At 41.7% G+C, this 26,402-nt stretch overlaps 1 protein-coding gene across 1 annotated transcript in view; it reads left to right on the forward strand.

Annotated features, from left to right (window-relative positions):
- The window catches only part of LOC108675177, a 47,042-nt gene extending 35,739 nt beyond the window's left edge, over window positions 1-11,303 (forward strand). The window contains exons 7-15 of the mRNA XM_018163169.2: window positions 333-453; window positions 937-1,022; window positions 1,329-1,452; window positions 1,828-4,629; window positions 5,117-5,325; window positions 5,841-6,036; window positions 9,845-9,922; window positions 10,212-10,328; window positions 10,805-11,303. Of these exons, the coding sequence (XP_018018658.1) occupies window positions 333-453; window positions 937-1,022; window positions 1,329-1,452; window positions 1,828-4,629; window positions 5,117-5,325; window positions 5,841-6,036; window positions 9,845-9,922; window positions 10,212-10,328; window positions 10,805-10,905 (3,834 nt within the window). The 3' untranslated portion in view covers window positions 10,906-11,303. The remainder of the gene's footprint in view (window positions 1-332; window positions 454-936; window positions 1,023-1,328; window positions 1,453-1,827; window positions 4,630-5,116; window positions 5,326-5,840; window positions 6,037-9,844; window positions 9,923-10,211; window positions 10,329-10,804) is intronic.
- The last annotated feature ends 15,099 nt before the right edge of the window (window positions 11,304-26,402 follow it).

Raw genomic sequence — 26,402 nt, forward strand, 5'->3', positions numbered from 1 at the left:
ATAATACTTTGGGTATTTGTAAATTTGCGTGGAAAAAGCAGAAGTCTTCCCGTCTATTATGATATGATTTTTCATGGGATTTTTCTAGTTTAATAATTTGCTCGATTAAAATAAATGTGGTGAATGCTTTCTAATCAAAATTCGTTACTAATGAACCAGAAAATTTAATAAACCGCCTAAATTTTATATACATGATTTTAAAAATTTTAACTAAATCTTAACAACGGAAAATCATTGAACAGAATCGTAAAATGAGTAAAATCTTATCTTACTGAAGCAAAGATGACGTTCAGTGGATGAACTCAGTTGTATTCAAGTGTTTCCTGCCCCAGGTAGTGGACGGCGTGCTGAGGCCCCCCTTAGGCGACCTGCAAGCTGTCCTACAGAACTCTGAGTCGCAGGTCACACGCACCGCAGCCCTCCTTACCATGCATGGCAGGACGCTCTCCAAAGGTCACGAGTCGGCAACGATAACTCTTGTATTACCGAAAAATAACTCATTTATATGATACTTTTATCACACACTTCCAAATTTCTTCCAATGTTTGAAAGTTCAAAACTCCTGAAGTGTTCACATTGTGCGGGATTTTCCGCCGAGCTCGAGAGGCTGGATTTTTTACTTTCGTTGACTTGAGTGACCGTCGATATATTTTATTGGGTAAAATTTTCGCTTGTAGACTATAAGTTTGTATAATATAGTGGCCATATACGCTTTTATAGTCTGTAATAGAGGCTCCCACACATAATATTGATGTTTAATTTTTGGTGGTGTTCATTTCGCATGAAATTTTGCTCGCTTCATCTCGCACCAGTGCGTTAAATGCTTCAAATCCGCAAGACGATATCCAATAAAATCTTAAAAATCTGTTTTAAATTTCACTCAGAAACTAATCATGATTAATGTTGACGTGAGGTCTGATAGTTACTGCCCTACAGACACGCCCATCACGGTGCTAGCGCCCCTTGACGCCTCCATCACATCAAAGGGCTTCTCGTGGCCTGAACTCCTCGAGAACCCCGAGGTAAAGTGCCCTACTTCTTCTGTTTTCCTCGTTTCCTCCAATCATGCTTCTACTGTTTCATTAAATTTTGATGTTCTTTTACTATCCCATTCGTTTATTCTTCAGTTCGCTCTTTGCGCGTTATTCAATTCCCCTATTTATGAGTCAATTTAAATTTCTCAAGAGCTATCACATCAAATAACCAATCCCATATCAAATTTATTCATTCACTTTCCATGAATAGTGTTATTTGAACGTGTGCAAATTCACCTCGAGTTTGATTCTAAAATCATAATAAATTTTGAAAAAATGAATACCTCACTAAAGATGGCGGCGTCACTTCTGAACGGCCATACAATCGCGGGCTCCTGGTACAGCCAGGGCCTGGAACGCCAGAGAACCTTGACTTCTTCAGCAGGAATGAACATCACCTTCAGGAAGGATTTCGATGGTAACGACTCTATTATATGTAATCATACATTTTAAAATCTTCCTTAATCCTCATTCTGAGTGAAGTTTCATTTTACGGAGTTGATTCTACCCTCCTTAGAACATTAATACTCGGTTCAAAACTGAATATCTCAACAGAATTCGTCGACTGAAAGTCATTACTTCAGATGGAATAAGTAACTGAATTTACTTGACAAAAGGATGGAAATCGATTTGCATCTCAAGATCTGAAGATCTGCATCATTATAAAATCTTTTTAGCTGTAAGAAATGCTCAATAGGAATTATTGACAGATAGGAATTTTTTCATCTGGTAACTGACGATTGAATGAAAAGCCTTTTATATGACTTACATTTTAATGGCTTCATTTTTTCAGGAACAATGACTGCCAATGGAATTCCAATCATAGTGTCAGATTTGTCAGCTGTGGATGGAGTGGCTCACGTTTTAGCAGACCTCATCCCCAACACGGATCTTGGCTCCGATGCAACTGCATCTCAGACTAATATTCTGGACCAAATCCGAACTGGGATCATAGAAAAAGCACAGAATAATTTTAACGGAGTTCCGAATTCTCTCGTGAGTTCCGAACTTCAAGGATTCAAGTCTGTCGATGACACCGGCATTCAGCCTCAATTCAATCTGAACTTAGGAAGTTTACATTCCGCTGGTGTTAAAAATGATGCCAGCCGCGGAGTGCCTCAAATAAGTGGCCTCTATCAAACTCCAGTAGAAGATAACTTCAACTTTAATGTAGCTCCTTCGCCTTCCATTTTCCAACAACCTCATACAAATGCAGGCGCAGATCAAAATGTTCCGTCGTACGGTATATTGTCTCCTACCGACCCTATTACGTCTTTTGTTCCGGATTTTGATTCAACTTCTGGTGAACAGGTTCATGATCTCTCTGATAATCAAGGTATTTCAATTGAATCAGCATCTTTCGGTCATGCATTGGAAGAGGCAGGTGATCATGGCACAATTACGCCCACCAATGTCAGGGTTCCTTTGCCAGATGCTAACATAGGCCCTCAAGGAATACCAACTACAGACTTTGGAGCTCCGGCTGACTCCACTTATGGTGTTAGCAATACTCGGCTCCCCATTGACGTCGGGATTCCACTTCCAGAGGCCAGCCTTGGCTCAGTGAGTCCTTCACCTGACTATGGTGCTGTGTCTCCAGGCTCGACTTCAAGCAACGAAGAAGGAAATTTAATTATTTCAGAAGGCGTTGGGATACCACTGCCAGAAATTACCGTTGGTGTTCAAGCTCCATCAGCTGCTTTCGACACTTCATTTAATGACCTGGGTTCTTCTCTACCGGATGCAAAAGTTGACATCCAAATGGAAAATTTTGACTTCAATACTGATTCCTTGCCGAACGATGATAGTCTTGTCACTATTGCTGAGACGATCGCTCAGTTTGATCAATCACAGACACATGGAAGTGATATAAGCGGAACGCAATCTGTTGGGAGCTTTGCCCCGGAGCCAGATTTTCCTACCGCCTCAACAACTGGCGATGTGCAACAGCCGTTTTCTGGAACGCCGTCGACAGTAGGCACGTCTGACTTATCCCAGCCGCCAGCATTTATACCGTCCGCTGCTCCACCAGCTGGAAATGTGCCTTCTTTCCTCACTCTTTACAATGCTCCGGATCTTTCCTCTGATGAGAGAACTGATCCATTCTTTTCGGCAATTCCGGCGGATTCACTCAGAACTCTTTCTTCATCTTCAACTCAAAATACTGACGGTTCAACGGGTTTATCTGCTGGTCGATCTCTTTCTTCATCTCCAGATTCCGCCCAAAGAGTCAACAACGTTTTCATATCAACCCCTGAACTTGAGCCCGGTCAAATTAATCCTTTTGATCTTTCGAGTAGAAATAAATTTGACAATTTTAGCCCAAAAAATGAGGGTTCAACAGCTCTCGAAATCTCAATAGACGACGATGGCCATGATTCATTTTTTGTAATAACCAGAGGGAATTTGAATCTAAAAGACGTTATTGATGGTCTTGACGAAAATATCAAAAAACACATTCACATTCTAGACTCTCCGTCAATTTTCTACAACAATTCCGTAACTGAGTTAGCCCTTCAAAAATCTTTACCTCCCCAACTTCTTGACGAAATTCGTTCTACTCTTAATGCAAACAACATGACATTTGAGAATATAGGCTTTTCCTCAGCATCAGGTTTGTTGACTGCACGAACAAGCAATAATTTTCCAGCTTCGCAAGCAACTTTGACTAGAGATGAATCTGTTGTGCTGTCGTCTAACAGCGCTAAAAGTTCTTTGTCTGTTGACAGCGGCATTGGCAGAGAATCTAGCACCACTAGAACTGACGATATCTCAGCAAAAGCATCCACTCCAGATCACTTGGAGAAAACAGACACGGACGCGCCGAAAGCTGCTTTGAACGAAACCATCGCTTTGACGGGTTCACGAAAAAGTACCCAGGGATCACTTGTTCGTACGCCGCTCCTCAGCTCAGTAAAAACGTCAGTGAATAATAAACGTGTACAATCGAGAGTGTTGATCAACAACAAGGCTTTTATCACAGACTCAAATACACATTCTCCATTACTCGAATTCGGAACAACAGCAATTGATGAGATCATCGACTTAGATGGGATAACTACAGAATCATTAGATGTCGAAATTACAACGCTGTCTCCTAAAACACAAAAGAGCCTAGACCTTGTTTCCGAATTGAATAATTTTATAGAAGAACATCAGAATGCTCAACTGCTGCAAGAACAAAGGTTCCCAATCATTGTTCTAGCTGAAAATGAGTTCTCCTTTACTACCCACAGCCCCAACGATGTAACAACAACATCTTTTGATTTAACCACTGACTCATCGGTCACCGAAATATTCGAGGATGTGTCGGTTAACACTGACATTCCGGTAATATCCGAAATACTTCCTCCATCGACGGATTTTCCATTATCTAATTTCCCTACTAATTCTACCGTTCAAATTTCTGGACGCTCTTCTCTCGCGGCAGCGGCTCGGAAATCATTGTTAGAGCAACAGCTGCAGAGTGATGATGCTGTGTCAGCTTCTCATGAGCAAGAAATAAATGTTATCGAGTTTCTAAGGCAGCAAAACCTCACCGCTTTCGCTGACATGCTGGAGCTCACCGGCTTAAACCGTGACATGATTCGCGGTGGTAAGTTGTTCTACAGTTCTTAGTATAGGTTGTTCGAATTTTCATGGAAAATGTTCACAATATTTTAGCAAACAATCTTTTTTTTACAACGCAAAATATAATTTTTGTAATGAATTCGTTGTTATAGTGGACTTCACTGTCTTCCTTTGTTGTGTACATGAAGAATTTAAGACATTTTTTGAAACGTGTGGAAATTTTTGGTACTATTCAAACTATGCTTTATCCCCACTTGAGTTTGAATTGTAATATAAACTAATGATTAACAGGATTTCCAGTGATTATATTTTTGCAAAATCATTGTATGTAGGCTTGATTCATATTTTGAAGGAACTATGCAGAATTAATTTTAAATTAAATTGAATAATAATATATTGTTTACATATTAAGTATGCATACTAATTTCATATCTCCATCACGGCGCGAGATAGCTTAGCAGCTGAAGCGCTAGTAATCCTAGGGTCACTAAACTAACTCTTATCTCCATCAGGCCCATGGACGATCTTCGCCCCCAGCAACGAGGGTATCGAGATCGTGCGTCTCTCAGGAGGGCTGGACCTGAGCATGAAGGACCTGCGGCACCTCGCCGCGTACCACGTCGTGCCACGAGTCCTCACGAGGGACATGTTCACGGAGAAGGCAAGACTGCCTACGTTATACGCGGGCTACTCCCTCTACATGGAGTCCAGCGACAACTTGGTGAGCATGCAACAGGGGAATGGGAGTAATCGTATATATATGTGACGTTAAAATAGTCGTATATATAGGTGACGTTAAAATAATCGTATATATAGGTGACGTTGAAATAATCGTATATATAGGTGACGTTAAAATAATCGTATATAAAGGTGACGTTAAAATAATCGTATATATAGGTGACGTTAAAATAATCGTATATTTTGGTGACGTTAAAATAATCGTTTAAAAATCGGTGGCATTAAAATAATCGTATATTTAGATGACCTTCAGACTTGCCAAATGTTTTTCGATTTTCTGGGTGTTTCATGTGATGATTCACAACGACAAGGGTCGTTGGACTTGGGATTTGCACGCAAGTTGAGCAGAAAAACAGGATGTGTGTTCATTGACCTTAAGATGACTCAAGTTTGCATTTCTCTACATGACATAACCTTGCGCCAACTCGCAATCAGAACCAGTTTACTTTCTTCCTGGAAGGTTTTTATTGTGGTAATAATTCCATTCGTGCCTCCCAGTGGTCAGCCGGAGGTGGACTGGTGTCTGATAGCTCGTCTGTCCACGCTGGTCCTTCTACATGGGTGATCCATGGCGTGGACCGCGTCCTGTACGCCCCCCACGGCAACCTGCTCACCACCATGGCCCTCGCTCCCGCCCTCACCAACTTCACCACCTTACTTGCTGCCAACTCTCGCATCCGCAGGATGCTTCAAGGTTGTTACTTTTAGAAATAGGTAGCTATTTGTTTATTAATCCCAACAACAGTTGCATAAATCCACAACTTCGTCCCACTTAACTTGTGCAACAAACCTCATACTTGTATAATTCTACAAGCTGATGAGTAATACTAGTCGGTGTTTGGTACTAGCTTACAGTAGATCTGAGCCAAACGTGTTTAATAATAAACTAAAATCAAACTAAAATAAAAAACTGCGTTGTAACACATCCATGCGACAACATTTCTTCTCGCTTCGAATCACCGACATGTGGAACAGCCTCCCTGATAGTACCGTTGACGCTCCGGTATGAACGCCTTCAAGAACAGACTAGATGGAGCTATGCAGGAACATATGTTGTCTTGAAATATGAGTCTAAGTAGAAGTATAAATTTAATATATATATAAGTGAAATGCAAGTTCAGTCCTTGCAATAAGTCCAGCAGCTATCTCAATCAATTCGTCAGCTATGGAAAGATCGGATTCAAAAGGCCGGATCCCTTGTGAATCAAGTCACGAAAAATTCAAGAATCGGCAACAGCCCATGGGCCTATTTCTTGAGTGCCGACACTTGTATTCTATTCTATTTTATATTTTTACGTATACACGAATAGTTCAATTGACAGCATTGAGCCTGCGATTCTTATAGTTGTGCTTATTTCATTATAACACTTCTCTTTAACTTCTCTTCTTGTTATATTGATTCTCTCTGTCTGCTCCAAATCTTATAATCGAAATTTAACACACTCCTACTAATCCTATCGATCTGAAATTTTGCGCACTTGCGTAAAGTTGGAGACAATGCATGAATCCATTGACAGAATAAACGATTTGAAAAATTAACGAAAAAATTCCGATATTAAAAATATTGAAAAAATAATTTTGTCAGCTACAAATCTTATAACTGATATTTGACACACTTCTACCTGTCCAGTTAATCTGAAAATTTGCACACTTGTGTGAAGCTGGAGGCAATACATGAATCAATTGACAGAATAGATAATTTTGTATAAATATTCATTTATTACCAAAAATGAAAAAAACAATTTTTTTAATATTCGAAAATAAAATGAGCAATTCATTGTTTACTTGTAACATTGGAGACACTGGATTCTTTAGAAGTGTTGTCTTTAAAAAGCAATTTCTAAATGTATATTATTTTTATTTATATTTACAAGCGAAGTTGGAACGCAGCAGTTGAGTTGAGCTGCAGCAGCAAGTGTGGCTGGTCGTATGCGTGTGGTGGCCATATATATTGGTGTTGTTTATTGCTGCTGTGTTATTTATATATTATATAACATTAGTTATATAATATATATATAATATATATATATATAATAATATTATATATTAGTGTTGTGTTTTGCTGAAACGCTGGCAATGCCATTGTTGAACCAATGAACTTCAACCACGGGCAATACGCCCTCCAATCAAGCCAGCAGGCAATTTTTGCACCAATTTATTCATCATCGATCGAGAAACAATTTTAAATGGCTTATCCTTCAATTTGAAATGTTTGAAATTTTAATCAAGCTTGAAAATCAAATGTATTGATTCTTTAAGCGAAAACGATGAATGTTCGTTGCCCGATGGACCTCACATTGGCCATAAAGTCGTCTGCTGTCTCGAGACGCCATATATAGGGGTTTGTCCAATTTCGTATCCACAATACCGGACTATATAAAGTCTGGTCTCAAAAATCGTCTTCATCATCGATTTTCTTTGAAATTTCGATTGAACTAAAAATCTTTAACAAAATGGCTGGTCTCCAAAGACTCACGGAATGCTCTTCTATGTCAAGCTAAGGCATGTCGGACTGGCAATTCGCCAGTCCTGCCTACTTCCTGTCAACAGAGCCTCTCTGGTAAACCCAGTAGTTCTCTGGTGACGCCAGAGCTGAGCCGAAGCGAGGCGCCGCCCCCCAAGAGGGGGAAGAGATTCACCGCATTCTTGCGGAGACTCTTTTGTGGCTGTTGCAGGCCACGCGGCGAGAACGACGGTGCCCGGTGAATGGTAGCGCCCAATCTTGAGGAGTTGGGGCGCTGCCTTCACCTGGCTACTGCTTTGCTCTTGGGGGAAGGGAGTTAGGAGGGGGGTCCTTCGGGACCCAAAAAATAAAACATCCTGCCTACTGAGGGGGGGGGGTCCTTTGGGATCCAATGAATAAGACTTCCTACCTGCTGTGGAGGCTACGATCTATGGAACACCGTCAATCCTAGCTGCGACATTTGGCCTACGTGAGGTAATGTGCGGAACATTATTTTCCCCAAAAGGACGATTGTTTTTTGTCCGATATATAGTATCTCACATTGGACATGAAGTTGTCTGCTGTTTCGAGATACCATGTATAGAGGTTTGTCCCATTGCGTATCCACGATACCCGACAGTCTGGTCCCAAAATTTCGCCTTCATCGTCGATTTTACATTGGAAATTTGTGGCTGCGGCAGGCCACAAGGCGACGTCCGAGAGCGACGGTGGCTGGTGAACGGTAGCACCCAATTCTTGATTTGGGGCACTGACTTCGTCTAGGGGAGGAGGGGTGGTCCTTCGAGACCCAAATAATATAACATCCTACCTGATGGGAAGACGGGGTTTATTCCAACCTACGTCAATCAACGCATCTGGAATGCGTAGTCCGGGCTTATCCAAATTTCTGGGATCGACTACCACTTTGTGATATTGAAGTCGCCGGGACATAAATGTTTCGAATATCTTTAATATAACAAATTTAGTTTGTGTATCAGCAGTGCGTTTGTGTTGTAAGCTCGGCGCCACAAATATATAGGGGCTTAGTAAACGCTTATTCACCATACGCCGGAATATTTCCGGCGAAAAATTTTAGAACTCCGGCGCCGGAAAATAATACGCCAGAATTTTAATATAATATATTATACGCCGGAAAATTAGTTCATGACAGAATATGGTAGAATGTAAAGACTAAGATAGGATTGGAATTTTATTTTTAAATCAGAATTTATAGATTGAATTTAAAATCTGCATTTTTCCTATTTTTGAACGACAAGCAAGTGGGTGTTCCAAGTTTCATATAGCATGTATAGCTTTAAACTGGTATCGATATTTTTTAATACATTAATTACAACACTTCTCTTTTTACAACACTTCTCTTTAACTTCACTTCTTGTTGTCTGTCTGCTACAAATCTTATAACTGATATTTAACACACTTTTACCTATCCAATTGATCTGAAATTTAGCACACTTGCGTAAAGTTGGAGACAATGCGTGAACCAATTGATAGAATAAATAATTTAAGTAATTAAAAATTTTTTTCGTCATTAAAAAAAATTACAAATAATTTCGTCTGCTACGAATCTTATAATCCATATATGACACAATTTGACCTGTCCAATCGATCTGAAATTTTGCACACTTGCATAAAGTCAGAGACAATGCATGAATCAGTTGACGGAATAAATAATTTTGAAAATCTACAAAATTTTGATATCTTAACAAAATTTTGGAAAATACTTTTTTTTAATATTCGAAAATAAAATTAGAAATTCACTGTACATGTGTAACATCCAAGACACTGGATTGTTCAGCAGTGCTGTCTTTAAAAAAACATTTTTATTATTTTACATATTATCTCAGTTGTATTCAGTCCAGGGGCCATACTTTCAAAACTCGCTAAGTGAACGTAAGTACTTAAGCACTATTTTCTTTTCTATGATTTGTGTATGTTGCTTGAAAGGCCGTCAATGATTGGCTGATGAACTTACGATCTCTTAACTTTTTTGAAAGTATAGGTCCAGGATTCATTTGAGATTTAATTTCTCCTCATGCAGGTCGTCGGCCGGTCACTGTGATTGCTCCCAGCAACGCTGCCATGGCCAGACTCCCTCCCGGCATTAGTCCATCAGAAGGTATGACGCGAGCGCTTAAAATGTAACGTAGTTTTGAGTCAATCGACTTTGAAATTGCGAATTGATAACCTGAACTTTTCTTTACATTTGCGCTTTTATTCTGAATCTCTCCTCACGACATGCAGTTATTTGCTATAATTCTTTGCAAAAACGCCATTTTCCATATTGTGAGTCCCAGCCTGTAGTTAAATGACATGGCAGAACCGAGCTGGTCCGGTTCTACACTGTTTGATGAGCTGTGCAGCGCTCACTAATGATTAATAATTTGAACGTTATCATCTTGTCACAGCCTGGCTACAGTCGCACATCGCTGAGGGGTTCCGGTACAGCGTTTGCTTCCCGCGGTACCCGAGCCTGACAACTCTCGCAGGCACTAACATCACAACCTCAACGAACTCCAGCACAGGTGCGTTATGAACCTCGCTTCTGAGCGAGCATTGGGATCGGTTTATGTTACATGGCGCAGGAAATGTTTAATTAAATTCTATTCCATCATTATATTTGTATTTGATACTGAATATACATTAATGTGTTAACTTCATTTTACAAGTGGGATAACTCTCTTGGTTTTATTATATTGTTCAATTGGCTAATAGCAAGTGAAAGTTTATAAAGTTAAAGTGTACGTCCATAATGATCACAATGAACATTGCTAATCTTATCGTTTCGATCATAGGTTCTTATAATAATCAAGCTCATCATCAGTAGAATACGTCTAACTTTATTAAATACATTAATTCCCAACTAAAGATTACTTGAGGTTGAGAACTTTAAAATATACGTACGTGGCGGGTGACATTTTTGCACTACCCAAATAAAGATTACTTGAGGCTGAGAACTTTAAAAAATACATACGTGGCGGATGACATTTTTGCACGTCAGGCGTTGTGAGCATCAACGGCGTGGCCGCGAGCTACCTGGACATCACAGCAGCCAACGGCGTCCTGCACGTCGTCGACGACCTCATCGTCAGCGGGTCCTGATAAACTTAATGTCAGCGGGTCAAGGGAGCCTCAATGTCAGCGGGTCTTGGGGGTCTCTATGTCAGCGGGTCATGGGGGCCTCAATGTCAGCGGGTCTTTGAGGCGCCTCAATGTCAGCGGGTCATGGGGGCCTCAATGTCAGCGGGCCTAGGGGGCCTCAATGTCAGCGGGTCATGGGGGGCCACAATGTCAGCGGGTGATGGGGGCCTCAATGTCAGCGGGTCATGGTGCCTCAATATCAGCGGGTCTTGGGGGCCTCAAAGTCAGCGGGTCTTGGGGGCCTCAATGTCAGCGGGTCTTGGGGGCCTCAATGTCAGCGTGTCATGGGGGCCTCAATGTCAGCGGGTCATGGAGGCCTCAATGTCAGCGAGTCTTGGGGCCTCAATGTTAGCGTGTCATGGGGGCCTCAAAGGCCTCAATGTCAGCGAGTCTTGGGGCCTCAATGTTAGCGGGTCATGGAGGCCTCAAGTCCAGCGGGTCGTAAGGGGCCTCATCGTCAGCGGGTCCTGATAAACTTAATGTCAGCGGGTTATAGGGGCCTCAATGTCAGCGGGTCTTGGGGGCCTCAATGTTAGCGGGTCATGGGGGCCTCAATGTCAGCGGGTCTTGGGGGCCTCAATGTCAGCGGGTCTTAATTGGGGGGCCTCTCCAACTGCTTGCAATAACCATTAATTCTTTCACGAAATGTGCGAATTTTTTCAACAATCTGAGTAACTATCTTAGTTCAAAATTAATTATTTTCCAACTTCCATAGCGACTAGGTTATTTAATTGATCGAGAATTTATTTGATTTGATTTTCATAAAATGACAAATTTTTTTGAAAACCACATTTCTCAATAATATTGCCATCTTAGACCACTTGAGATATATTTCCCTACAAAATCCCTTAACTATTATTATTGCTCCAAACATTGTCAATGAAATCTGGCTAATAATTAATCCCACCGACCCTCGGTGGTCGACGGTGCATTTATTTTTAAATAAATATAACTATCATGTGGTGAAGAATCCTGTGGCGTTGAATACGCTGAAAATGACGTAATAAATCACAAATGCTCAGTGTTGAATTAAACGTTTGATTTTTGATCACCAGTGAGAGAATGATCGCCTTGTCACCCTGCTGTTTACCACAGAGCCTTCAATGCCTCCTCGCATAGAGGAGAATAACTTGTTGAGTTTACGAAGCTTTTGTTTTTCGATAAAAATACGAATTTGAAGTATACATTTCGTTTATACTATAAAGATCATGAAACATTCACGAGTAGGTCAATGCTTTTCCTGCCATACTGAAGGCTATAAAATTTATCTGATAAATCATGGCATAGGCCATGATTTATCTTGTACTGAGTTACGATGAATTTTTTATTAACACACTCATAAGCAGAATATTTTCGTACTTTTCTAGCCGACGACAGTAATAATTTAGAGCTTGAGCAATTTATTTGACAGATAATTATTATCGATATTTTAGTGCCCTCCGTTGTTAGCGTTTATTGATATTTTTGGTTGATCTGATATTTCATCAGTACCGAAAGGAAGTTCTAAGTAGGTACTCTTCATGAATGTCCTCTTTTCTTATTGTTTATGTCCGTTTAAATCCAATTAATGGTATCGGCGTATGTAACTGAAAACATTCCGTGATCATTATTTTTCTATTATATCATTGTCTTGTAAGGAGAGCTGTCACGTTTCTCGGTACATTGCAGACATACATTATATTACCAGATGGTAGAGCTATACTAACTATTATACCAAGGAATGTAAGGAAGCAAACCTTCCTTAAGGAAGCAAACAGGTAAAATTTCTGTTTAATATAAATGCAAAATGGTATAATACTTTCAGGCTGAGTTGTTACAAATGATCAACTTTTTCTCCTAATTCGGTGCACTTTGAATTCACGCACTCCCATACTTCCTATGTCTCGAGACTCAAACATAAATGTTGTACTTGCTCTACGCCACGCTACACTCAGCGTGCACATGCCATCCAAGCCTGGGTCACTTCAGGTCAAAGTATATCTTGTTCTCCTCAGCCTACGCGTCGTGTTTAGTGTAATTACATTTACGAGTCTCTTAAAGTATATCTTAACTAAAGAACGAATCGTCCATAAAATAAATATGTTTAGACCACTTAATTGCCTTTCATTTTATCCCTGAAAATAATGGGCTTGACTGTGATAAATAACGTGAAAAAATTTTAAAGTTATACGTATAGAAAAATTTTATAAAGTAAAAATCTTGTTCACACTGAGATATACTTGCATCTAGAACAAAAAACATTTTATGTTCTAAGAATGACCCAACGTCATTGGTAAGAAAAATATCATTAGGAGAACATATAATCTAGGAAAATACCATCAAGACTTAACGGATTTATAAAGGTAGTTTTTTTTAATTATTTCCAGACAGGAAACAATTAAAAAACTCAGGACTCAGGTTCACTCCTTGCAGTCTAAGAACACATTCTTGCATTATGGAGATGAGTGTTTTTTCAGCGCCCGACTGCGGGCAATTATGTATATTTAGCGCCGTAGCTGGCATCCCAGATCTGCATATTAACGGATTTATTAAGGTAAGTTTTTTTATTTATTTCCGGACAGGAAACAATTAAAAAACTCAGGACTCAGGTTTACTCCTTGCAGTCTAAGAACACGTTCTTGTATTATGGAGATGAGTGTATTTTCAGCGTCCAGCTCCGGGCAATAATGCATATTTTTCCGGACAATTTTGTATTATTTAGCGCCGTAGCTCGGGTCCCAGGTCTGCATGTCGCCCCAGTGAGTACCAAACCGAACTGACACCGGCAGCGGCACCGTCAGGCTCGCTAGCGGCCCACACAATCCCTCCGTGTCCTCCATCACCTCGCGAAGAACAGCTGCCATAGATAAATTATGTCTAGCTTAAAAAAAACAATTGAATCAAATTATATGATTACGTAATATGATTAACAGCATCAACAAATTATGAGGGAAAATTCCTTAGATAAATATAATTATTATGAGCTTCTGAAATCACGTAGTTCCATAGCATTTAAAATAGTTTTTCTCGAACGTGCTCACTGTTAGAATAGCATTATAGAATAGCGCCTAGTTGTCTCTACTAGATATAAGGGCGCTAGCACGAGAAGTCGGCAACACGACTAATAGAGCAACTTTTGCATGCGGAGCACGGCCGTGAAGCTTGCACCGAGCACACCTTCAGCAGCGTGTAGCTCTGGAAGAAGGTGCATACCTACTCACAGCAGCATGTAGCTCTACAGGAAGATGCAGACCTACTCACAGCAGCACGTAGCTCTACAGGAAAATATATACCTACCTACAGCAGCACGTAGCTCTACAGGAAAATATGTACTTACTCACAGCAGCATGTAGCTCTGCAGAAAAATATATACCCCTCCACAGCAGCATGTAGCTCTGCAGGAAAATATGTACTTACTCACAGCAGCATGTAGCTCTGCAGGAAAATATGTACTTACTCACAGTAGCATGTAGCTCTGCAGGAAAATATATACTTACTCACAGCAGCATGTAGCTCTACAGGAAAATATATACCTACCCACACTAGCATGTAGCTCTGCAGGAAGATGCAGACCTACCCACAGCAGCATGTAGCTCTACAGGAAAATATATACCTACCCACAGCAGCATGAAACTCTACAGGAAAATATATACCTACCTACAACAACACGTAGCTCTACAGGTAGTAAACGTACCCACGAACTCATGAAGTCTGCAGCTCGGAATCTGCCACACGAGTTCGTCGTGGATGTGAAGCACAAGTCCCAGTCGCTGGCTCCTGTCTCTGCCCCCACTCTTCCCTACCCTGGGGACTATCTTGTCCCCTATAAATGTATTCGTTCTCGGCAAACTGCCTTTTTCCGAAATTTTGTTCAGAAGAGAGTCTGGTGGTTTCGAAATTCCAGCAGCATCAGAATTTTTGTCCTTATTTTTCTCGATAATGGAGGAGTCAGCCTTGACGCTCAGTGGTGTCTTAAAAATTTTTCGATTGCTCGTCTTCTCTAAACGACTATGTGGGCTGCATTCGCCTGGGTTTGTCAAATGATTTGTTCGTTTGAGTTCGTCAGTAGACTCATCCAGACCATCCGCGGTTTGAGAGGATGAGCTGGAATTATTTCGCTCGTCTGAAGCGTTGTCGGAAGCAGCGAGAAGTTGTGGACACTCCGCGAGTTTGGCCTCCATGCGCACTTGGGCCGACTTGCAGAGGTCGGCGGCCGAACCTGGCGAATTACAATATTTGTCTCTGAGAAGGCGTTTTTAAAAAGAAACATATATTTTTAGCAGAAGTGGCAATAATGCCCGTGATTGAGAGAGTTAACTATGTTTGCATACATCAAACTCATGCGACATCGCCTCAAAATTCATCAATGTAATGTAATTTCTGTAGTCATTACATGCAGATCGTAAATGACCTAGAGACAGACTTAGAGCCACACGTTGTAGGCGCGCACAACATAAGTGTTGCTGTACCCTGAATGACGAAGTTTATCGCCTGTCTCTCAGCATAGCTGCGGAGCTTGGCGTCAGAGGAGCAGATGTAGGGGAAGTGACGGCGACGTTTGAAGAGCGTCGTCTGGTAGCCGAGACGTCGGCACTCTGCCACCACGCGCTCCCTGAATGCCCCCACACCCGGCACCAGCTCTGTCCATATACCGGCCACTTCAGAACAGCTCCATTCTTAGGGAAAATATATTATCTCAACCAAGCTTTAATTCAGAGGATTAAAAAATAGCATAAAAACTATTATTCAACGAGCTGTAACATTCATTTCCTGCGGAAGCTTCAAGCTTTCGATGAGCGCCAGAACGCGTCGTTAATAAACGCATCTGAAGAGTAGCATTCTATGGCTACTGAGGACTGAGTGCTGCGCCACCCCAGCGCACACGTCACGCCTGTACACCACATATAACCCCTCCTCCCAAACATACAAGCGCCACAAGTCTAAACTATTAACAAGTCTAAAGAACGTTATCCTCGTGCAATTGCGTCACGTGACTGTCACCCTCCCATGAATGTCGCCTCCATGAATATCGTCCTTTTGAATGTCGCCCCGTGAATATCACCCTCCCGTGAATGTTGCCCCGTGAATATCGCCCTTTCATGAATGTCGTCCCGTGAATATCAAGCTCCCATGAATGTCGCCCCCTGAATATCGTCCTTTCATGAATGTCGTCCCCTGAATATCACCCTCTCATGAATGTCGCCCCCTGAATATCGTCCTTTCATGAATGTCGTCCCCTGAATATCACCCTCTCATGAATGTCGCCCCATGAACTCCGCCCTCCCCATGAATGTCTGTGTACCGTTGAATGATGCGATGGCAGCAGCGGCGCTCTGTGGCGTCGTGCGCAGCGCCTGCGCGAGTTTTTCGCGACCTGCGCCGTACAGCGCCGCGTACACCACGCGCTTGGCGCTCTCCCGCGCACCTGCGTCGCCGCTGCCGCACCTGCGCGCCAAAAAAAATATAACTCAGTACTCACTGCAGTGAGTGACAGCGAGCGTATTTTCTCGTCGGCGAAAACTTGAGGTCACGGACGGACGGACAGACGGACAGAAAAACGGACATGGCGAGCACAATAGTGCATTTTTTCCATAAATGAAAAAATGCGCTAAAAATCGACTTTTTAAGGGAAAATCGATAAACAAGACCTACATTTGACAAATTTGTGTGAGAGCTCATGATGTGACAAAATATTGTTGAGCAAAAAAGTTCACTATTTGTACTTATTACGCTCCCACGGGCGCAGGTAATCGAGACATAAAATTTCATCCGAATTGTAATTGGTATCGATGTTAAAATTCAGCATTCATGACATCTTCGATTTTTCAACGACCCTTCATAAATTTATAAAAATTTACATCAATGCCTTGGCACCGATAGCATTAATGTACAACTTTGAATCATGCCTCAAGGACCATACATTTTTTTACCCAAAGGACGCCACCCACTTGGCCTATTTGGTGTCCCTCTCAAGAAACATACAATTTATTTCTAATAAATCTTTATTTTCTGGAACCAATACTTGTAACGTACTGAATTTATTAATCTTAATTTAAGAAAAGTGCAGTGTTTTCATCATTAGAAAGACCATAGATTTACATGAGCTGACCATTTCAGAGCAAGCATGGAGAAGACGTCCTCATGCGACTTGAAGGCTTCCAGCAGCACGGAGTCCTGGCAAAAGTGTGCCAGCAGACGGAGTTCCATTTGCTGGAAGTCTGCAGAGACCAGCAGACACCCCACCTCGCTGCAGAGGGCACTCCTGGCCGTCACGCTGATGCCCGGACACAGCTTCAGCTCACCGGGACTGCCAGTTTGATTGTTGCTCTCTGTGGTAATTTCCGGTGTAGGCAAATCCTTTGAAGGGCTAAGAGAAGAGGTCACGTTGTTAGACTTAGCCTCGTGATGATTGACTCCTGGAACTTCATGACTGTTGAAACCCTCATTGTTTGCTGTATTTTGTGTACCGCAATCACTAAGGCCAACAGCTGAATTGATAAGATCAACATTTCGCTGTTCTTGATGTGTTTCCTCTATACCACTCGCCTGGCGTGCACTGGCCGCTATGCTCTCATCTTTTATGAGGACACCATTAACCTTATTGTCTTCGTCTCTATCAGCGGTCATCTGCGGGATGTTACTTATGTTTTCAGCGCAATTCAGGAAAGAATCAATGTTTTGATCTGTGTTGAGGAAGCTTGCAAATGGCATGTCTGCTCCACAAGTGGTGTCGGAGAGCTGGTCCAGCGATATGGGGTGTCGTGGCAGAGCCTGAAGATTGGGGGCGCGGCACTGTATTCGTCCCGTCGCCGCTGTCGTCTGCTCCCTAAAGCAACAAGAGGTACGGAAATTTGTAGACCATTACACTCAATATCTTCTGATGGCCAGAAAATTTACACTAGAATAAAAACCTTCACGCAAGGCAATTACTATGGTGCCTGATTATGAACTAATGCGCGGCGTAAAACAATTCATGAGGACTTTTATCTACAAAGATCGCGAGTTTGGTAGAGAGGTCAGCCAGAGATGTAACGGAGATAGTAAAGTTCAATTCAGATGCATACAAACAATCGTATTTTCTTATGAGCTTTTCCTGACCGGCCTAATACTATATAGGCCTGTGAGGAACATGTAAACTTCGGGCCGTTCAGTGGGAGTAGAAATAATAAAAAAAAAATCATAATATAATAGGAATTGTGGTGCATGCAAATGAGTGATTATGAAGTTAATAAATAGTGACGGCTACTGACCAGGCTGGGAAGATGTAGCCCGCCACGACGCAGTTGCTGACGCCGGTCACGAAGGTGTTGCTGAGCTTGCTGAGGCGGCGGTGGTGCAACAGCAGCGGCACGATGGCGTGTGTTGTGCGCAGCAGCTCTAGCTGCTCGACATGAACACACTCCGTATTAATTACCACTATGCTTACATGATGACGCTATCATGTATGCAAGATGATATTTGACGCTACGTTGAAACTATGATGCATGCAAGATGATATTTGACGCTACATTGAAACTATCATGTACGGAAGATGATATTTGACGCTACATTGAAACTATCATGTATAGAAGATGATATTTGACGCTACATTGAAACTATCATGTATAGAAGATGATATTTGACGCTACATTGAAACTATCATGTATGCAAGATGATATTTGACGCTACATTGAAACTATCATGTATAGAAGATGATATTTGACGCTACATTGAAACTATCATGTATGGAAGATGATATTTGACGCTACATTGAAACTATCATGTATGCAAGATGATATTTGACGCTACATTGAAATTATGATGCGGGCAAAATGATATTTGACGCTACATTAATTAATGAGATCGGGTCTTAGCTAGTGTTCAGACACTAGCAATGTCCCCTTATGAATTCATCAAACCATTGCATGTGTATTTCAGAGACACAAACCCCAAGTTGCAATAAGTATCTACTCGATTACCAAACAACATCTTCGATTAGTAATCAATTACACCTGATACCGCGAACAAATAACAGGAATTTACGAGTCAAATGAATTTAATATGTAGTTACCGCGGCTTCCGAGGTGCTCTTGTGTCCAGCAGGAGTTCTGGGCACGTGCACATGAGCGTCGAGACGCAGCACGTCGTAGAGCAGCACTCGCAGCTGTGACGGCGAGTTGACGTTCACGTGGCAGCGACCCACGCGCTGACACTCTCTCTCTAGTCGCCGCACGCAGTCCTGTTGCCAACATTGTATAGAGGACGGCAATATGTCTTTTCAAAATGCTTCATATATGCCCTTTAAAAATGCTTCATATATGCCCTTTAAAAATGCTTCATATATGCCCTTTAAAAATGCTTCATATATGCCTTTTAAAAACGCTTCATATATGCCTTTTAAAAATGCTTCATATATGCCTTTTAAAAATGCTTCATATATGCCTTTTAAAAATGCTTCCGTGCAATTTTGCCGGATCGAGCCCTAATTAATAAGTGCGGAAATGTTGATCTTGATTGTGTCATTCGCTCTGCACCACCACAGTGAACAGGTGCGGTAGGTACTTGAGAACCAGGTATTCAAAATAGGATTACCTTCGATTTTTATTACCATACCTTGAGTTTAAATTGAGTAAAATTTTATCTGTACCAATTTAGGGATTTTAGATAACGGGATATCTTATAAAGTTTCTTTGTGTGTCTTTAAGAAGGAATTATTTGCGGAATATGTAACTACTTTTTAGCTCTCATGCAGATATACCCTGAAGTGTTGACATAATTTCTACACTCACACGCTGATTTTTCTTTGAAATTTTGAATAAAAGTGTAACGTGGGGTCGTCTTTATTCCTCTGTTGGCGCAATGACCTGTTTATCCCCCAGGATTATTGCAAAGGTTGAAGTCTCGCGTTACTCCCAGTTGGAACTGGCCCACGTAACTAAATGAATGCACAGTGCACGCTTGACACATTGTGTCGCATGACTCAACTAGAGAAATTTCAGTAACTTAGGGTATACCTAAATGATTGTGATGCGGCAGGACTCTCGTCGAATGAATGCTTTATATCCTTGGCATGATGTTGGCAGTACGATGAATTCAATCATCATGGTCATGATGCATGGTGCCTACAACTCACTTCTGGCTGGTGGTAGCGACATTTTCAATTTCAAATAATTCGAGGATTAAGCGAACGTCAGACAGCGATTTACTGGTATCCTATTTAGCGAGCGCCATGATTAAAGACAACGCTGGAAGACTGTTCGATGGAAACCATATATTTACATAAAATGTGAAGAACTGTGCCCATTGCTAAAATGATTTTGAAAATCCTAGCATCATTTATTATCACAATTAAATATCTTGCAGCCTAAAGTAGCGTCCCATGTCGCCCCACTCACCGACAGGATTTTAGCGTTGGCAGTTAGCGTCTTCTGATCCACTTTGACACCCCGAAGCTCCATCACTGAAACGCACACATGAGAAGAAAATCATAATTTAAGGATGTAGCAAGACCCATTATCAGCAGGAATCTAAATAGAAGCGTTCATACTCAGGAAACAAGCGCATGAATTTAAAATAGATAATTTTGAGATACAACTAAAATAGGCAAATGATTTCGTGATCCAGTATAACCCTACTTAAAGAGACGCCATCTTCGACGACAGTGTTTCTAAGAATCAATCTATTCCATATGTTAATAAACAATAGGCACCTGGACAGACACGTAAACGACGACCTGTGCCCTGAAGAAGGCATAATTATTAATGTAACGCAGGCAGACATCGCTCACCTGCAAGGGAATTAACAATCCTGGTCTCGAGACAGATGAAGATCGGCCAGAGGCCTGCAGCAGACAGCCGTCCCTGCATCGTCCGCATCAGTTGCCCCAGCAGTGTCAAGTCGCCACTCAAAGTTCTCTGTGTGATCAGAGAAACTTTCTTTCTGAAGCTGTTTTATGTATGAATTACTTACTTTATACTCCACTACCACATAAGTCTGCCTCAGTGTGTACCTCAAAGGGCTGCCTCAATGGGTATCTCATGGGACTGCCTCAGTGGAGCACCTCATGGGACTGCCTCAGTAGGGCACCTTACGGGACTGCCTCAGTGGGGCACCTCATGGGGCTGCCTCAGTGGAGCACCTCATGGGACTGCCTCAGTAGGGCACCTTATGGGACTGCCTCAGTGGGGCACCTCATGGGGCTGCCTCAGTGGAGCACCTCATGGGACTGCCTCAGTGGGGCACCTTATGGGACTGCCTCAGTGGGGCACCTCATGGGAGTGCCTCGGTGGTGTACCTTGTTTGCGGTACTCTAGTGCCCCATTCGGCGGACCCTTAATTGTTTTAATATCTCGCATTTGTTCTTAATTGTGTTAATATCTCGTATTTGTTCTTAATTGTGTTAATATCTCGTATTTGTTCCCCGCGAACACACCTCTTTGGGGTGCGGCAGGACGCGTGGGTGCAGCGTCTGGGTGAAGGTGACGGGCGGGTGGTCAGCGTCCAGCAGCCACGCCGCGATCTTCGGGTCCAGCACATGCCAGTCCCGGATCACTGCACGCACGGGCCGGGCTCTTCTTAGGGCTCTTGTACATGTTACTTTAGGTCTCATGTACACATTACTTTAGGTCTCATGTACACATTACTTTAGGTCTCATGTACACATTAGATCAGGTCTCATGTACACGGCCATTTCTTAGGTCTCATGTACGCGGCCATTTCTTATATAGGTCTCAGGTACACATTACATCTACTATTATTAGCTAGCACAGTTAAATCGAATCTTGCCGAAAGGATCAATCTGGGAGAATGCCTAATATATAACATATTATTCGCATTCATTAGCTTTAAAGAACATAGAAATTTCCAGCAGACATGAAGGAAATCTTCTCGTTTGGAAGAGAGACATAAACTCTGAATTAATTGTTAATGAATGTAATGCACTGTTACCTTGATGACAGTTCTTACCTTGATCGTAAGGAACATTAAAACGCTGTGCCAGGAATGTCACAGTTTCTTGAGCATCGAAACACAACTTGCGGACCTTGCTCTGCATCACGGCCAGCAATAGGCGCCTGTATAGTTACGCTACCATTAAACTCCACGAGGACAACATCGAACATTGAAAAGTAATTAATCAAGGTACAAAAAATGGTACAAAATGGTACAAAAAATGTAACTCAGTACTCATTGCAGTGAGTGACAGAGAGCGCATTTTCTCGTCGACGAAAACGTGAAGTCACGGACGGACAGACAGACGGACGGACGAACGGACGGACGGACGGACGGACATGGCGAGTACAATAGTGAATTTTTTCCGTAAATGAGAAAATGCGCTAAAAAGAGTGAGCGCTGAACCTGGCCGCCAGCAGCAAATCCTAATAAAAAGCTTAGTGTTGGCGTTAGAATAAGCATTGGAACTAATTTTCACTAGTTTGAATAAAAATATACCAATATTAGGAGAGCTCACTTGGCATGAGAGGCTTCCCCATTCGCTGGGATGACGATGCGGTGCACCCGAGGCTCCTTCACCTCCCCTGAACGAGTTGTCTTACGATTATTTAATTAATCAACGAAACCAAATAACAATCATCTTCTCGATTAAATAATGATATATGGTTATCAACGAGGTGAAGAAAAACATCATACTTTACTTTACTTTAGGGCTCTAGGGAGAAATGTAATATTTAATTGTTGAGCCCCACAATTCAATAATATAAGCGCCATTGAAGCAAGATAATAAGATGTCACTGTTTGAAAAGAGTAAATGAAGATCTTTTAAAAACAACATAAGCTCGTCACTGACCGTTCACGTCCTGGGTGACGGCCACAGCGACACCCGTGACGTGGCCCCCCGTCTGGCAGCGGGCGCCTGGGAAGGCCGCCTCGCTCTCCCATAGTTGACTTGAGCCATCGCTACGCAACGGGTCATCAAAAGAGTTCCGAAAATGATTAAATGATCAAAATTAAAATGATTAAATAATGATGATCATTTGTCATTTGATCAATATAATATAAATTAGAAAATGTTTATTAGATATACTGAAATCTAATTGGCTCTATTGAGACTTCTACAAACCATTGTGATGATGACGGGAGAGCTCGAGTACGATGCTAGTAATTGCTCGGTAATGTCAAATTACTTGAAGCCGTGCAGCATAATGCCTTCAACGTTCAAAATGGAGGAATAATATCGATGTGGTGAAGTTTACTAACAGGTTATTTATGACTGATAGAATTTGACTTTATTTGTTAAGCAGTTTCAGAATTTTTAAATCCCTTTCAAACTACGATTTGATTTTCTTTTAGATACGGAGAAGGTTGGATATAAACTTGAGTATATTAAAGTTTCACTATTCCCAGTTACTTTTTGACTTGAAAAGAATCGACGAAAGTGAACTGACATGAATTTACGGCATAATGTTAGCCATTAATCCGCCCTAACTACTGTGCGCTGTACAGATCTCCTTCATCTCGTCCGAATGGCGTTTGCTAACCTAAAAAAATATTAGGTACGGAAATCGAATCGCAATATTGGTGTCAGAGTTCATTAGACCAAATATGGCCTGTCGCCAATTCTTGGCAACGCAAAATTCTCGCGGCTTGCCGCGCTTTGAACCCGCAACTCACTGCTCCAATCCTAGTACTTTGGGTCCATACTTTCAAAAAAAAGTTGAGTGATCGTAAGTTCATCAGCCAATCATTGACGACTTTTCAAGCAAAATCCACCGATCATAGACAAGAAAATAGAACGTAAGTACTTACGTTCACTTAGCGAATTTTGAAAGTATCGCCCCTGAACTTTAAACACATGCGTGCACGGCTACCATTTTAGTTGCGTCGCCTAGTAGACGCAACTAATAGACGCAACTAATCGCCCCGTGTATAAGCACCTACCAAATGCCATGAGATCACCTGTACAAGAGGCACAGCGCGAGTTCCACTGCGTCCTTGAGAATATCAGATTCGTTCGCCTCTTGTGGAATTTCCTGTGAAGGGAAAAATATTTTTCCTAATTTTTTAAGTAAAGTTATAATTTGAAACTACTCTTCATATTAAGGTATAATTTGAAAATAAATTTATTCTCTTCATATTAAGGTATAATTTGAAAATAAAATTGATTTTCTTCATATTACGGTATAATTCGAAAATAAAATTTATTCTCTTCATATTATAGGCCATTAGGACTTCATGTCACCATCTAGAGTCATGTAACTGCAGTGACTTACCTCGCCATTGAGGTAGCTGTATACCGCTGGTGACACGGCTGAGTTCTTGATCTTTTTAGTGACGGGTTGTGGCGCATCGTCCTTTTCTCCGTCAGGAGATTTGGCGGTTAAGTCCTTTTCAGTTGCTGGTTTGTCGCATAAAACTCGTTTCCGCTTATTCAGAATAACTGACGGTTTTTTGAAAGCGTCAGTCAATACAGCTTGAACTGTTGATTTCTTCAGAATCTCAGTCACATTTTTCGAATTCATTGACGATTTTGCAGGGGTTTTACCAATTCCTTTTGAAACTGGTTTGGTTGATTTTTTAGCAACTTTTGTGGGTTTTTTACGTGAATTAGGGCTGCAGATTGAGGATTTATTTGTCATAGAAGGTGCAGGAGCTGACAAAACGGCATTGATTTTGTTTGAAAAACAGTTGGAAATTAAACTAGTCGGACGCTCCCGTATCTGTGATTTTCGAAACACGAAGGGATCTTCATCTTCACTGGCGCTATTATGCATATGTTCAGCGTTCTCGGGTGGAATCGCTTCCTTGTTAACGTAAGCAAACGCCTGTAACTTGGCTCTGATGGAATTGTTCTTTTGTTCTGCATTTGCAGTCACCGCGACATTAACATTCGCATCTTCATTGCCGGGTTTTGCACGTTGATGCAGCCGTTTGTTAGAAATCAATGCATTCTGGCCAGAAACGCGAGAAATAAGTGCGTCTCCTGTGGACCCCGGCGATGTTTGAACCGATGGTAACAACAGCGGCTGACCAGATTTTGGATTTGATGAACGATCAAGTTCTACATTACCTATGTTGTTATAACGAGGAGTGGACGTGGCAATAGGAGCTGATATCTTCAGCGTGGGGGTTGATGGCTGTTGAGGCAACGCCCGTGATACTTTAGGGCTTCTTGGGGAGGCAGGTGAATCATGTGTATTCGAACCCGCTTGGGACGAAGCAGAATTTTTCTTCAGAGGAGTCCTGAAGGTTGGTTTCACATTCTTTGATTTAGTAATTGTGCTAACAACATTCTTCGTCCCGCAACTTTCTCTGGAATTCTCACTGAGTAATTTTTTGATCTTGAAGTTAAGGGAAGGATTGTCTGAGAATAGGCCAACTGACTTTAATGCCTTTGATTGAGATTTTTCTGCTATCGACATATGCGGCAAAGAGTTTTTAGAAGTGATTTTAAATGAATTTGCACTGTCTTTTATCCAAATTGAGCTAATTTTGTATTTCGGATCACGGCTCGGTGTTATTACTAAATTTGAAACTGAAGATTCGTTTCTGCAAAGCGACTTATCAGTCTTCATGAGAGAACTTTCGTCTGAATTTTGATTGCATTCCTTGCGCTGACCTTGACCGGGAATCGCATTCGGTGTGTCAACAGAGTTATTGCTTATATTCACGTCATCACGTTGAACTGACAACATTTCAGACTCTCCCGTCTCTTTAGCACATGGCACTTCATTTGGGTTAAAAGGTCTTTGATCGATTACGCTTGCATCCATGTTCTCATTTCCCGGTCTACTTTCAATGGGCTCGTTCACGACCGCCCCTGCCGTGTCCGCAAACCACTCGTCGTCCTGATCGTTCTCCTCATCCAACACACCCAAGAAGAATTTCAGATCAAAACTTGAGTTCGCGACACCACTCTTGTTTGCTTTTGTAATGTTGAATACATCATTTTTATTTATATCAACAGCGCGAGGGTTTTCAGTAGTAACAGTATTTTGCAACAGATCTGCAGGAGGATCAACAGGATTCGCTTCAACACCGAATTTTTTTCCGGTGAGTGAAGGAAAACATTTGTCATCAGAGAGTATATTTTTCACGGTGCGTTTAGGAGACTTCATAGTGCCGCTCGCGTTGGAGCTAGACCTTCGGTCTTGACCTGATATTTTTGAGAAGAAGAAAGCTTGAGACTTACCAGCTAAGCGAACATTTCTCTTCAGTGGCTGATTGTTATTGCCGTTCTTGCTTTCTCTGTAGGACGAAGCCTTGCTCCTGCCAGTTGGACGATTAATAACATCATTTGTTACTGCAGGTCCCACTGAAATACTCGCTTCCGATTCTATTTTACTCTCTGTTTCTTGTAAGATAACTGACCCTGTGCAGCGAGAACCTATTTCCATTATATCCGTTTTATTATTTTCCGCTGTACCTGCTGTCTCGGAGCTTTTGCTACCGTCATTATCAATGCCAATTCCTGAATAAATCTGCACTTTTTGTTTCTCCGCTTCGAGGATTAGATTATTGCCAGTGATAGCGCAGTTATTCGACAG

The sequence above is a fragment of the Hyalella azteca genome, unplaced genomic scaffold (assembly GCF_000764305.2).
Source record: "Hyalella azteca isolate HAZT.00-mixed unplaced genomic scaffold, Hazt_2.0.2 contig3942, whole genome shotgun sequence".
In the NCBI taxonomy this organism is placed as follows: Eukaryota; Metazoa; Arthropoda; class Malacostraca; order Amphipoda; family Hyalellidae; genus Hyalella; species Hyalella azteca.